Source organism: Myxine glutinosa, chromosome 1 (assembly GCF_964187855.1).
Source record: "Myxine glutinosa chromosome 1, kmMyxGlut1.1, whole genome shotgun sequence".
NCBI lineage: Eukaryota > Metazoa > Chordata > Myxini > Myxiniformes > Myxinidae > Myxine > Myxine glutinosa.
In genome coordinates, this window is record NC_136261.1 from 340509569 (window position 1) to 340523523 (window position 13955).

General features: G+C 47.1%; 1 protein-coding gene across 2 annotated transcripts in view; it reads left to right on the forward strand.

The window, feature by feature from the left end:
* The window catches only part of LOC137412709 (E3 ubiquitin-protein ligase TRIM7-like), a 78127-nt gene extending 66730 nt beyond the window's left edge, over positions 1-11397 (forward strand). For both annotated transcript variants that reach the window (XM_078769824.1, XM_068098001.2), the window contains one exon: positions 10738-11397. In XM_078769824.1, coding sequence (XP_078625950.1) covers positions 10738-11264 — 527 coding nt within the window. In that variant the 3' untranslated portion in view covers positions 11265-11397. The remainder of the gene's footprint in view (positions 1-10737) is intronic.
* The last annotated feature ends 2558 nt before the right edge of the window (positions 11398-13955 follow it).

Sequence of the window (13955 nt, forward strand, 5' to 3'; positions counted from 1 at the left end):
AGATTTGGAGGGGAGGGGGTGAGGGGGGAGTCTAGGAGGGGAGGGGCGAGGGGGAGTCTAGGAGGGGAGGGTGTGTGGGGAGTTTAGGAGGGAAGGGGCAAGGGAGGAGATTTGAAAGGGATGGGTGATGGGGAGGATTTGGAGGGGAGGGGCAAGGGGGAAGATTTGAAAGGGATGGGTGATGGGGAAGATTTGGAGGGGAGGGGTGATTGGGGAAGTTTTGGAGGGGAGGGGTGATGGGGAAGATTTGGAGGGGAGGGGTGAGATTGGATTTTAGAAAGTGTACGATTAATGGGAAACGAACATTTATTGCAAAATGAGTTTCTTGGGACCTTCAAGTTAAAAATACGTTTAAGGACACTGGAGGGGTGGTGGAGTGCAGGTGAGTTTCAGGAATGTATGAAAGAGGCACTGTTAGAGATGGAATTTTTTTGGGGATGAATAGATTTGGTGAGCAAGTTGAAAACACCATTTTAGAGAAAAAGAAGAAAAAGGTGTTATAATATATGACAGAATACAGTACTTCAGGGGAAATTTAAACATTTTAAAGTTTAACAGTGAAAACTATCTGGGGAAATCGGGGAGAAACACGTGGTCGAAAAATGAACGAACGAATAAGAACAACGAATAAACGAATAAGAACAACAAATAAGAACAGAGAAGGAAATGTTTTTTTTTTGTTTGTTTTTTTTGAGTTGAGATTTTAAACAAGGAAGTATGCTAATGGGTGAAAAGACTGGGAAAAACAGAGAACGAAAGTTATTGGAGCACAATCAACGGACCGCTGAGAGAAAAACAAAGCCTCAAGCTAGGACACTGTACAAGGCCTCAAAAGACACGACACGAATTAACACGATTTTCTATGCAGGTATGAAAGATTTACACCGATAATTTTCCTTGGGACCTACTGTAGGTACACACACCATAAAATAAATACAGTTTTGACGAAAATACAAATACTTAGGCAGTTAAGACCGAAAAATAGGGCGTATCGTTCATTTTTTCAGGAAAGCACCAAATTTGGCACAGATGTAGTATGGACCTATACAATTGTTATCCTGAGGGACGCCCAAAAATTCAGAACCCCTGGTGGCCGCCATATTGAATTTCAACATGACCGCCCTCTGTGACTTATTTCCCTCAATAACTTCTATACTATGAGCGATAACACCACAGTTCCAGTGTCTTACCCCATGTTTTCATGGTCTCTGAATCCAATGGGATCAATTGCATAAAGATTGGCATCCATCATCTTTAATTTCAAGATGGCCGCCATGGTGTTTCCATTTTCCTTGAATCTCTCATAGGATTTTAGGTAAAATTTCAATTCCAAGTGATACACATTGTTTTATTGGTCTCTGATAACAATAAAATGGTATTAATTAATCAAAGTTACACACAGTTGCAGTTTTAACTTAAAATATTATGGGCACTTGAAAGGTGGAGGCTCTCGCACAGACGCGTAGTACTTCAAGCACTGTCCATCGCAGTCACACAGTGATGTGCAGGGGAGATTTGCCCTGGAGCATTTACAGTTGCCTTTACAGGCCGACTTACAATGGCAGCTTGTAAGCTCTGAACATGCCTCCTGTATCAGTGGTATTGTGGTCCAAATTGGTGTCCAAGAAGTCCCTGTTTTTATCCAGCCCCAATCAGCTGGTGATGGAAGTTCTGGGTAGGGCACAAGTGCCTGACTCCATACGTGTCCAGCCTGAAAACATGCACGTTTTAGGTGTTGTTCGAAGGCATCTGCTGTTGGGGGAATGTGATCAATTGTTCTTGCCTTCTTCGTGAACAAGTGTCGGCGCATGTCATTCATTGTCTTTATCTCAGTAGTCCGGTCATAGAGGATGGCAACATATCTTTCTATGCTCTGTAGTTCCATAGTAATAGCGTCCACAGATGGCCTATAAGCGAGAGCATGAAAGGTCTACGTGATGCTGGGGTATGCCTCCCAAACCTTCCAGGCTGTCTTTTTCCCAATTTGGGCAAAAAATGACTGTGTCGCAGCCAGTGAAGGCATGAAATAATGGCAAAGACTCGGACTTCCTGCAGCCAAGGCCGGTGGCAATTTTATGGATGGCAAGGTAGCGGTAGCTTTTACCAGTGCCAATGGCAATCCAGAGTTCCTCCACACCATGTGACTGGTAGGTAAAGTAGTGTGCTATTGCCAAGACCACAATATCAGAATCTACAGTTCGAATCAATACCCGTTTTCTCCCCTTTTTCACGGCGCCCCTCAGGATTTAATTTTAATTTCAAAATTTCTGAATTTTTGGGCGCCCCTCAGGAAAACAATTGTATAGGTCCATACTACATCTGTGCCAAATTTGGTGCTTTCCTGAAAAAATGAACGATGCTTCCTCTTAACTGCCGAACTAAAATGGGAACAATTACTTAACTTCGATAGCGTGGAGAGCGTGGACAGCTGCGAAAAAACGAAACCTCGCCGGCAAGACCGGAAGCGGAAGTCCAAAGTTCGTGTTGATCCAAAGTCCAAAGTAGCCGAAACATTGCCATTGATAGAGGCAGCTCGGAAATGTGCCGTCTCAATAATATTATTATGAAGTACAAGATGTGGGTGGTTCGTGTGCAGCCACCCGGCTGCTGGTTGCATCATTTTTCTGTGGATGCGGCTGCCGCTGATGCAATGCCTCTCTTCAACCAGTTATCTGGTACTCATTTTTGCCAACCTCGGAATGATAGGATGACAGGCTGAAGCAACTCCGCCCGGCGATAATTCAACGGGATTCAAACTCAGGACCTTCGGATCCCAAGTCCACCGCCCTAACCGTTAGGCCAACACCAGGTGATAACGACACGATGAATTCCCGGAATTCAAGATGAATTTGACCGATCTGGTTTTTTTGCTTTTTTTTGCTTTGGCCATGGTCTGGAGAACTGAAAAGTGATCCCTGCCTCGACAATCAGCTGAACAGACCAGGTAGGCTCTCGTATGGAGCCGAATCGACATTTTAAAGACGAGCAACTGTACCCGCCCTATGGGCGGGGCTTCAATTGGGAAGCCCAAATGAAAAGGCAAAATATCAGAAATTTAAGGTTTTTTATATTTTAAACGATTCATATAAACATCCATTGAATCATATCACACGCAACTAATCAAAATCGAAACAGTATCTTTAGAATTTCAATAAAAGCCACATCACTGTTCATATCGGTAAATATAATCCATTGTGTTTCAAATCGTGATCGATAATCGTGTTCACAATCGCTATGTCGCATGTACTCCCGATACGTGTACCAAATTCCTGATACGTGTGACTGTACCAAATCAACAGTCAAAAGGATTTTGAGCCGATAGCTGTTACGGCCTTGGCAAGATCGATGGAGACAGCGATCTGTTAGCGAATTCATCGCCCAAATCGCCATGTGGAATATGCGGAATTAAAAGTGTATTATCTATCTATAATTCCATTAATCTCTGTGTGTATGTGTGTTTGTATGTGTGTTTGTATGTGTGTATGTTTGTCTGTGACCGCTGTTTCTCGACAACTACCGGTCCGATATACTTGAAACTTGCCAGGTATATTGCTGGGGACCCGAGGATGTGCCTTTTCAAGGTTTGAAATTAATCGGACAAGTAGTTACCGAGCTATGGCGATTTCTTTACCAAACACCGCAAGCCGTTCGCTTTGGACCAAACCATTTCATGTAAATAGAGGGGGGGGGGGGGTTCTGTGGTCGTTGCGAATGGACCAAACCATTCATGTAAATAGAGGGGGGGGGGGGGTTCTGTGGTCGTTACTGCCACGTGGTTTCAAAGGTTTTTTTTGTTGTTGTTGTTTGCACGCATGTTTTTTTGCACCCACGTACGGGCACGCCCTAGGATGTTTACACACACACACCCCTACACAAATTTTTTTTTTTTTTTTTTTTGGCAAGGAACGGGCACCCACGTACGGGCACGTCCTAGCTTATATATAGTACGGGCATGCCCTAGTACTTATAATGAAGGACACTGTCTCATGCCCCAGTCCCCATCACGGATGGTGCTCAGCGGTTTACCCGAGCCTGACGGCGAAGGGCAATGTACACGCTGGCCAGTGTAGCGCGTGTGCGGCCTCGGACATCGAAGGGCATTAAACGTTCATTAAACATTAAACGTTCATTAAAGGATTACGAAACGAAAAACATTACGAAATTACGTTCACACCGTCACGTCAAACACTTTACCGTGAACACATACATCGTCACAATGAACGTTATGTGAATGCGAATGTTATGCGGGAGTCCAAACCTAAGAATGCTGGAGACCAAAGCTGAAATTGGGAAAACTAAATAGCCTATTTTACTCCTGGAGATCCCAGGATTACCCACACAAAATGTCGTTTCGATCGGTTGAGCCATTTTTGCAGTCCCTTCGAACAGACGGACAGACATTTGGTGAATTTTAATAAGGAGATACTCCAACTTTAGTTTTGTATGTAGCAGATGGGACCGACATTATTTTCCGCGCCATCCCGACATAGACAGTACCAGCGTACTCTCTGATCTATACACGAGTAAAAAGCTCAGCAAAAATGACGGGTAGGAACAATTTATTCAATGGTGCAGCCTCGTGAGCGTGCCAAAGTCTGAAGCCTCAGCCGAGTGTCAGGTGTACTCGTATCTTTTTTATTTATTAGACATCTTACGGATGTAAATGAAAACTCGTTTTACTCTGCACACATTGCATGTCACGTGCAGCAAGTTCCACCTCCCTGCCCCTTGTATTTATTGTTATTTTTTTAAAAAGCGTCTCTACACCGCCCTTGAGGCTTGTTTTGCAAGCCACCTTCTACACATCCAATAGAAGAGACATAATTACTATTTCATAGAAAATGCTTTTCATGTTTGTTTTGTCATAAAAAATAGACCGTTGTAGCGGTTACCTTATTCGCATGTCACGGTTACCTTATTCGCATGTCGCGGTTACCTTATCCGCATGTGGCGGTTACCTTATTTGCATGTAGCGGTTACCTTATTTGGTCATAATCCACATGCACGGGCCTGTGGGGATTTCGGTTGTGTGGACGTGACGTGCGCGCGGTTGTTGGCGCCACGCCCTCCGAAGAGGGTTTTGGCTTTATAAAAGCTGTACGAGTTCCGCTCGCGATTTCAGTGCTGAAGATTTCTGTTCGAATAAACGAGCTTTGAACCCTACGAAATGGCCTCGTCTTCTCGTCTTCCCCAACTCCTAAACTGGTGACCCCGGCTGCCCCCAAACGGATTCGGGGGCTGCAATCGAACACGGCAAGCGCGCCCTGGCTCAGGAAGCCACCTAAACTGGTGACCCCGGCTTCTCCCGAACGGATTCGGGCGCTGCAAACGAATGTGGCAATCGCAGTTTTGATCGACCTGCCGGAGTTTTGCGAACGTTTTCGGGGGCTTCCATCAAGCATGGCGACACCTACACTGGTGACCCCGGCTGCTCCGGAACGGATTAGGGGGCTTCAAACGAACACGGCAAACGCAGTTTCGATCGAACTGCCAGAGTTTTGGGAACGACGGGTGACCTTTTGGTTCGTGCGCACCGCGCTCGGCTCCTCCTCTGAGACCAGAGGGGCGAGCCTGCTCCAGGATCCTAAGAAGGAACGCAGTTACGAGACGTGGGTGGCACTGGTGCTCATCTCCTGCGCGCGCACTGACGTTGGCGGCACGGCTGCTTTGTCACCTTCGCGCGCACTGCTGCTCGTAACTTCACGCACACTGCGCATGGCACCTGCTCTGCGAACAGGGGGGTGCGCCTTCTCCAGGATCCTCCAATGGGACGCGGGTGGCACTGCTGCTCATAACTTCGCGCACACAGGATGAGTACTGCTGCTCGTAGCCTTCGCGCGCACTACGGCCAAGCACCTCTTCTGCGACCAGAGCGGTGAGCCTTCTCTAACGTGCGCTGCTGCTCGTAGCTTTCGCGCGCACTACGGCCAAGCACCTCCTCTGCGACCAGAGCGGTGAGCCTTCTCCAACGAGTACTGCTCGTCACCTTTGCGCAACTACATACTACAACTACAACTCGCGAAAACTCTACAACTACAGCTACAGCTTGCATGTAGAAAGCTGAAACTCGCGCAACTACTACTCCTACTCTGCAACCTCGGGAGGCCCGCGAAGAACCTCGGCAGCCTCCCCCGAGGCCTTGACCAGCTCCTCGGTCGGCTCAACCCCCTTTTTCGGCGTTTTTTCACGCGCACCGAGGCTGAGCACTGATCGAGCCTTCTCGGCACTGCCGAGCGCACCCGTGAACTACATGCATGCCCATGCGAGTGCATTCTGGGGGGGCGCATGTTGCAGTTACTTTACTCGCATGTCGTGGTTACCTTATTCGCATGTGGCGGTTACCTTATTTGCATTAGCGGTTACCTTATTTGGTCAAAATCCACGTGCACGGGCCTGTGGGGCTTTTGGTTGTGTGAACGTGACGTGCGCACGGTTGTTGGAGCCACGCCCTCCGAAGAGGGTTTTGGCTTTATAAAAGCTGTACGAGGTCCATTCGCGATTGCAGTGCTGAGGATTTCTGTTCGAATAAACGATCTTTGAACCCTACGAAATGGCCTCGTCTTCTCGTCTTCTGCAACTCCTAAACCGCAGTGAATACATGCGTTTTAAAAGATTGACCTTCAAAACCTTCCCTTGTGAAGGGGACAGACATCTGTAAAAACACTCAAACTGACAATGTGTTTTATATGGTAGATATAGATTTCTGTACTATTTTGAGATATGGGAATTATAAAATCACAAAAATCCCACTTGATTGTAATGTGGTGAAATTGATGTCATGGAAACCGTTAACATTTAAAAACAGCTAAATCGATTGCTATCTCCTCCACAAAAGGTGGACAGAGGTTAGGTTTTCACCATTTGGACTGTCTGTCTGACCGTTTGTCTATCTGGAAGCAGGATATCTCAAAAGGTTATGGGTGAATACTGACGAAATTTGGTGGACAGAATCTATGTGTTACAAGGACGAATTGATTTGATTTTCGTGAAGATCCAAATCAAGATCCAGATACGAGAATTTTAAGTGATTCTTCACCATTGAGTGATCGGGAGAAAAGCGATATACAGTACGATATCTCAAAAAGTTATGGACGGATTCAGACAAAACTTGGTGGACGGATTGGGTAGGTGACAATTTCAACCCGATTACATTTTGGTTCAGGTCCGAATGCAGATCCGGCCTATCAGTGGGATACAAAACGTAAACTCGCAGGTGCGGTATGTGCTCTCGCGAGTGCCATTCTCGGTTTATCTGTTGTGATGTTTTCGCCGTTTTGATTTTGGTAAACTAATTCAGGGACCAAATCTGCAAATCCTATTCAAATTTCACATGAATCAGATGAAAATTTACCATTTTAGAAAATTTTGACCTTGACCGTTTGAAAACATGGCTGACGAAAGGTGATCGAGCAAATCCACTGATTTGAAAGTTCTGATGGAGTAGAATGTGGTGATGCAAACCAGAAGTCTCTCAACAACGACTCTGTGCCAAGTTATCTAACAAAAATTACGTCAGAAAACATGACGTTGCTGTGACCTTGACCTTTTGACCTCAAAAACAATAAGTTATAGCCTTTGACGAGCCTTATCAGATGGTTAACTTTCATTAAGATCGGTGTAGAATTACGGATAACAGACAAACAAACAAACAAAAACATAATAGGTAAACAAATGTACAGTACAGCACTGTACTTGTGAGTCTTTGATTGTGTAAATAGCGAACACTTCTCGATTTGCATATAGTACTCGCATCATAATGATAAACGGGACATTCTCACCATAAATACGGAACAAGATCATTTCATGCTTTCCAAAAAGAAAGAGTTTTTTTCATCCTTCGTGTTTTCTAAGCATTCGTTCATTTCTTGTTTCGAATCATTCGTTCCTCGTTTTCCCACCTGTGAAACCAACTTCCACATTCTCTTCTGTGTCATTCTTCCCTCCAGGTATTTAAGACACCTGTTCACCACCATCTCAATCCAAAATCGATCATTCCCAATCCAAAACCATGATCTTTCCTATCCTCGTTTTCCACCCCAGTTCCTCCTCCTTCCAAATTCCATCTTCTTTTCCTGGGAGTTTCCTTCTCTATCCATCTTGTCCACACCTTGGATCACCTTGTCCATTCTATGCATCCACTCCTGCCTCACATTCCTCCCCATACCCATTGTTTATCCAAGTCTCCCTCCATATTGGCCTTCAACTAGACCATTGGTGTTTCCCCCTCGCTCTCCACTGTTCCTTGTGCGTCCTGTTAAGTCCTGATTCGTTCATCACACTCAGGCTTCCACGAGCCTCCACGATGTATTATAAAAAGAACGACACTCTCTGACGTCACAACGTCGACCGATTTGCCTCCACCCACATTATTACCAAGTTTAATTTAAATACCTTCAGGTTTTTTTTTTACAAGATAACACATTTTCACCTGACATGACATCTGACCTTTGACCTCTTGAAGCCAAAATCTAATCAGTTTATCTTTGCATCATTTATACTTGCACCAAATTTGATAAAAATCCCATGACTGGTTCACAGGTTATCGCGGTAACACATTTTACCTGACGGACGTCTGACCTTTAACCTCTTGACCCCAAAATCTAATCTTTTCATCTTTACCTTATTATACACACCTGCACCAACTTTGACTAAGATCCCTTCAGTTGGTCTTAAGTTATCGCGATAATGAGAACCGATCACGGACGGACAACCCGATAACACAATTTGGCTCCAGTGACTTCGTCGGTGGAGGCACAAAAAAGGATGGAATATTTCACCCTCCACAACTTTAATACAAATGAGACAACCGGCTGTGTTTCTGGAGAAAGGAAAACGTAACTTCCACATCCCGCCACCCCTCCTCCCTCCTCCCCCTCCCCGGCCCCCCGGCCCCCCGGCCCCTCCTCCACTTCCCAAATCCCGTGACTGCAATAACGTCAGGTGAAGAAGACTCCCCTTATGTTGAGATCAAACAAGACATTTTAGTAACTTCACGGTGAGCTCCAGATGAAATGATTAGATCACTTAAACTCATTCACAAGATGTTACTTCTGTTGTTGTTTCGTATCCAGCCTTTGGCTGCTGGTTGCATCATTTTATGGAAGTGTGGCTGTGCTTCAGACGCAGTACCACTGTCAACAGTATTAAGTACAAGGGCACTCGGTATAGAGTGTACACCACCGGTAGAGTGCATACCTCTGGTAGAGTGCATACCCCTGGTAGAGTGCATACCCCTGGTAGAGTGCATACCCCTAGTAGAGTGCATACCTATGGTAGAGCACATACCCCTGGTAGAGTGCATACCTATGGTAGAGCGCATACCCCTGGTAGAGTGCATACCTCTGGTAGAGTGCATACCTCTGGTAGAGTGCATGCCCCTGGTAGAGGGGCTTACCTCCGGTAGAGTGCATACCCCTGATAGAGTGTACACCAGGCTGATTCATTCCATTTTTATCCCACTGATCGAATCCGGATTCGAACCTTCACCAAAATCGAATCACCTCTTCCTTGTCACACACCCAACTTATCCACCAAGTTTCGTCCGAATCCGTCCATAACTTTTTGAGATATCGCGCTGTATATCATTGTTAGCCCGATCATTCAATGGTGAGGTTGGTGTTTGTTTCCGGTTAAGGTGGCTGCCTTTAAATGTTGGGGTCCTGAGTTTGAGCCCCTGCCATGATGTTAATGTAACACCAGGTGGGCTGACACAGCCTGTCATCCTTTAGAGGTGGGCAAAATGAGTACCTGCCGACAGGTTATGGGGGCATTGCATCAGTGGCACAGTCCTGCCCCCAGAAAATGATGCAGCCAAACAGCCACAGGCTGCACATGAACCACCACCAATCAATGAAGAAGAATCCCGACAATAATTCTAGTATCCGGATCCGGATCTTCACCAAAATCGAATCAATTATTTCTTGTCACCTACCCCACCGGTACACCGAATTTCGTCCGAACCCGTCCATACCTTTCTGAGGTATCGTGCACACAAACAGACAGGGGTGAAAACATAACCTCGGTCCACCTTCGTTGGTTGGAGGTAACAATAAAATTCCTTTCACGTCATTTCATTGGCTAAGGAGTGCAGTCCTGGCCAGGTCGCCACTCCGACGCAGGACACTCGAATGTTTATTACTCCCAGGAAGCTGGTACTCACCTGGACCACCTCGGAAGGATGACAGGTTGAGTCAGCCCACCTGGGCCCGGTTCCTCGAAGCTCTCCAGTGGATAAATATGTGATATCCTTCCAGAAACAGGGCCCAGGTGTTATTTTAACGGTCCGACAGGTGCTCAAACTCAGGACCTGAAGATGTTAAACCAGACACCTTACCCGTCAAGGTAACACCAGGTTTATGTTACCCCATAACCCATTCACAAGATGTTACAATTTCCGTGAAACGTCATTATTTTTATTTTACAAGAAAATCGAACGGAGGCTCAAATTAAATAACGGGATGTTCGGGGGAGGGTTTTGTTATATGGGAACAAGAGGATGGTCGGGGAGGGTTTTGTTATATGGGAACAAGAGGATGGTCGGGGAGGGTTTTGTTATATGGGAACAAGAGGATGGTCGGGGATTCCGAACCAGGTAAAGAGAAGGTGAATTGTGTTTCGTAAAGAAGGTGAAATTAAAAATGTATTTAATATTTCAAATGTAATGAAAGAGATTAATGTGTTTGTGTTTCTGTCCGTTTGTCTAACGAAGTCTGTGACCCCGTGTCGTTGTGTCCACAGATGGACGGACCCCGAGTCTGGACGCAAACTCTGCACATCGACGGATCAAGATCTCCCGGGATCTCAGGACGGCGACTTTAACCGTGACCGACAATCGGTACCCGGAACATCCTGATCGGTTTGATGTTTATCAACAAGTCCTTTGCTCTGATTGTTTCTCCTCGGGTCGTCATTACTGGGAGGTCGAGGTGAGGTCGAGTCGTTCGTGGGGAATCGGGATCTGTTTAAACTCCATGCGGAGGAAAGGGGAAGGGAAAGAGTGCTGGTTGGGAGGGAATCCCGAGTCTTGGTGTTTATGGAAATATGAAAACGAATACGACACATGGCACAACAATCAAAAAACCCTCCTGTCCGTGCCGGGGAATCCCGAACGGTTTGGGTTCTTGTTGGATTGTGAGGAGGGAGAGTTTACGTGTTTCGGGGACTCGCGGGTTCTGCACGTGTTCAGGGGGAACTTCCGGGTCCACGTTAAACCCGCGATTTGGGTTTATGATGTTGGTGCCTCCGTGCGGTTTTGCTCGTTTTAAAGATTTCCTTCATTCCGTTTTGTTCATTCATTCCATTGTTTTCGTTCATTCTCTTCTGATTATTTACTTTGTGATTATAACAATATATTTACAATCTGATTGTTGATTTGGGAATAAAGTTTATAAAATTAAATACATTTGTTGTTTTTCTAATTTAGTGTTTGATGAAAATGCATTTATTTCCTTCACATTCCTCACAATTTACACCAATATCTGGGCGTGACGTATGTCTCATGATTTTGGGATGAGAGAAGAAGTCATGGGGCGTGGTTTTCTGAATTGTTAGAGTGAAAAACCCCAAGAATCACGTCAGACTCCATCCTCGTCCTGTCAGACTGCCGTCTCCACCACCAACACACAACTAGTAATTATTTAGTCGAGGGTCGAATCTTCCTCTTTCTTCCTGCTGCCCGGATTCATCAAGTGCTGATCGGTCCCCATGGACCGGCCCTTTCCCTCTTGTCTCTCTCTCCCTCTCACACACTCTCTCACATTCTCCCTTGCTCTCACACTCTCCCTTGCTCTCACACTCTCTCCACCTCTCTCCCTCTCTCTCTCACACTATCTCCCTCTCCCTCTCACACTATCTCCCTCTCCCTCTCACACTATCTCCCTCTCCCTCTCACACTATCTCCCTCTCCCTCTCTCTCACACTATCCCCCTCTCCCTCTCTCTCACACTATCTCCCTCTCCCTCTCACACTATCTCCCTCTCCCTCTCACACTATCTCCCTCTCCCTCTCACACTATCTCCCTCTCCCTCTCTCTCACACTATCCCCCTCTCCCTCTCTCTCACACTATCTCCCTCTCCCTCTCACACTATCTCCCTCTCCCTCTCACACTATCTCCCTCTCCCTCTCACACTATCTCCCTCTCCCTCTCACACTATCTCCCTCTCCCTCTCACACTATCTCCCTCTCCCTCTCACACTATCTCCCTCTCCCTCTCACACTATCTCCCTCTCCCTCTCACACTATCTCCCTCTCCCTCTCACACTATCTCCCTCTCCCTCTTACACTATCTCCCTCTCCCTCTCACACTATCTCCCTCTCCCTCTCACACTATCTCCCTCTCCCTCTCACACTATCTCCCTCTCCCTCTCACACTATCTCCCTCTCCCTCTCACACTATCTCCCTCTCCCTCTCACACTATCTCCCTCTCCCTCTCACACTATCTCCCTCTCCCTCTCTCTCTCACACTATCTCCCTCTCCCTCTCACACTATCTCCCTCTCCCTCTCACACTCTCCCTTGCTCTCACACTCTCCCTTGCTCTCACACTCTCCCTTGCTCTCACACTCTCTCCACCTCTCCCTCTCTCTCTCACACTATCTCCCTCTCCCTCTCACACTATCTCCCTCTCCCTCTCACACTATCTCCCTCTCCCTCTCACACTATCTCCCTCTCCCTCTCTCTCACACTATCCCCCTCTCCCTCTCTCTCACACTATCTCCCTCTCCCTCTCACACTATCTCCCTCTCCCTCTCTCTCACACTATCTCCCTCTCCCTCTCACACTATCTCACACTATCTCCCTCTCCCTCTCACACTATCTCCCTCTCCCTCTCCCTCTCTCTCTCACACTATCTCCCTCTCCCTCTCACACTATCTCCCTCTCCTCTCTCTCACACTATCTCCCTCTCCCTCTCACACTATCTCACACTATCTCCCTCTCCCTCTCACACTATCTCCCTCTCCCTCTCCCTCTCTCTCTCACACTATCTCCCTCTCCCTCTCACACTATCTCCCTCTCCCTCTCACATTATCTCCCTCTCCCTCTCACACTATCTCCCTCTCCCTCTCACACTATCTCCCTCTCCCTCTCACACTATCTCCCTCTCCCTCTCACACTATCTCCCTCTCCCTCTCACACTATCTCCCTCTCCCTCTCACACTATCTCCCTCTCCCTCTCACACTATCTCCCTCTCCCTCTCACACTATCTCCCTCTCCCTCTCACACTATCTCCCTCTCCCTCTCACACTATCTCCCTCTCCCTCTCACACTATCTCCCTCTCCCTCTCACACTATCTCCCTCTCCCTTGCTATCACACTATCTCCCTCTCCCTCTCACACTATCTCCCTCTCCTCTCACACTATCTCCCTCTCCCTCTCACACTATCTCCCTCTCCCTCTCACACTATCTCCCTCTCCCTCTCACACTATCTCCCTCTCCCTCTCACACTATCTCCCTCTCCCTCTCACACTATCTCCCTCTCCCTCTCACACTATCTCCCTCTCCCTCTCACACTATCTCCCTCTCCTCCCTCTCACACTATCTCCCTCTCCCTCTCTCTCACACTATCTCCCTCTCCCTCTCACACTATCTCCCTCTCCCTCTCTCTCACACTATCTCCCTCTCCCTCTCTCTCACACTATCTCCCTCTCCCTCTCACACTATCTCCCTCTCCTCTCTCTCACACTATCTCCCTCTCCCTCTCACACTATCTCCCTCTCCCTCTCACATTATCTCCCTCTCCCTCTCACACTATCTCCCTCTCCCTCTCACACTATCTCCCTCTCCCTCTCACACTATCTCCCTCTCCCTCTCACACTATCTCCCTCTCCCTCTCACACTATCTCCCTCTCCCTCTCACACTATCTCCCTCTCCCTCTCACACTATCTCCCTCTCCCTCTCACACTATCTCCCTCTCCCTCTCACACTATCTCCCTCTCCCTCTCTCTCACACTAT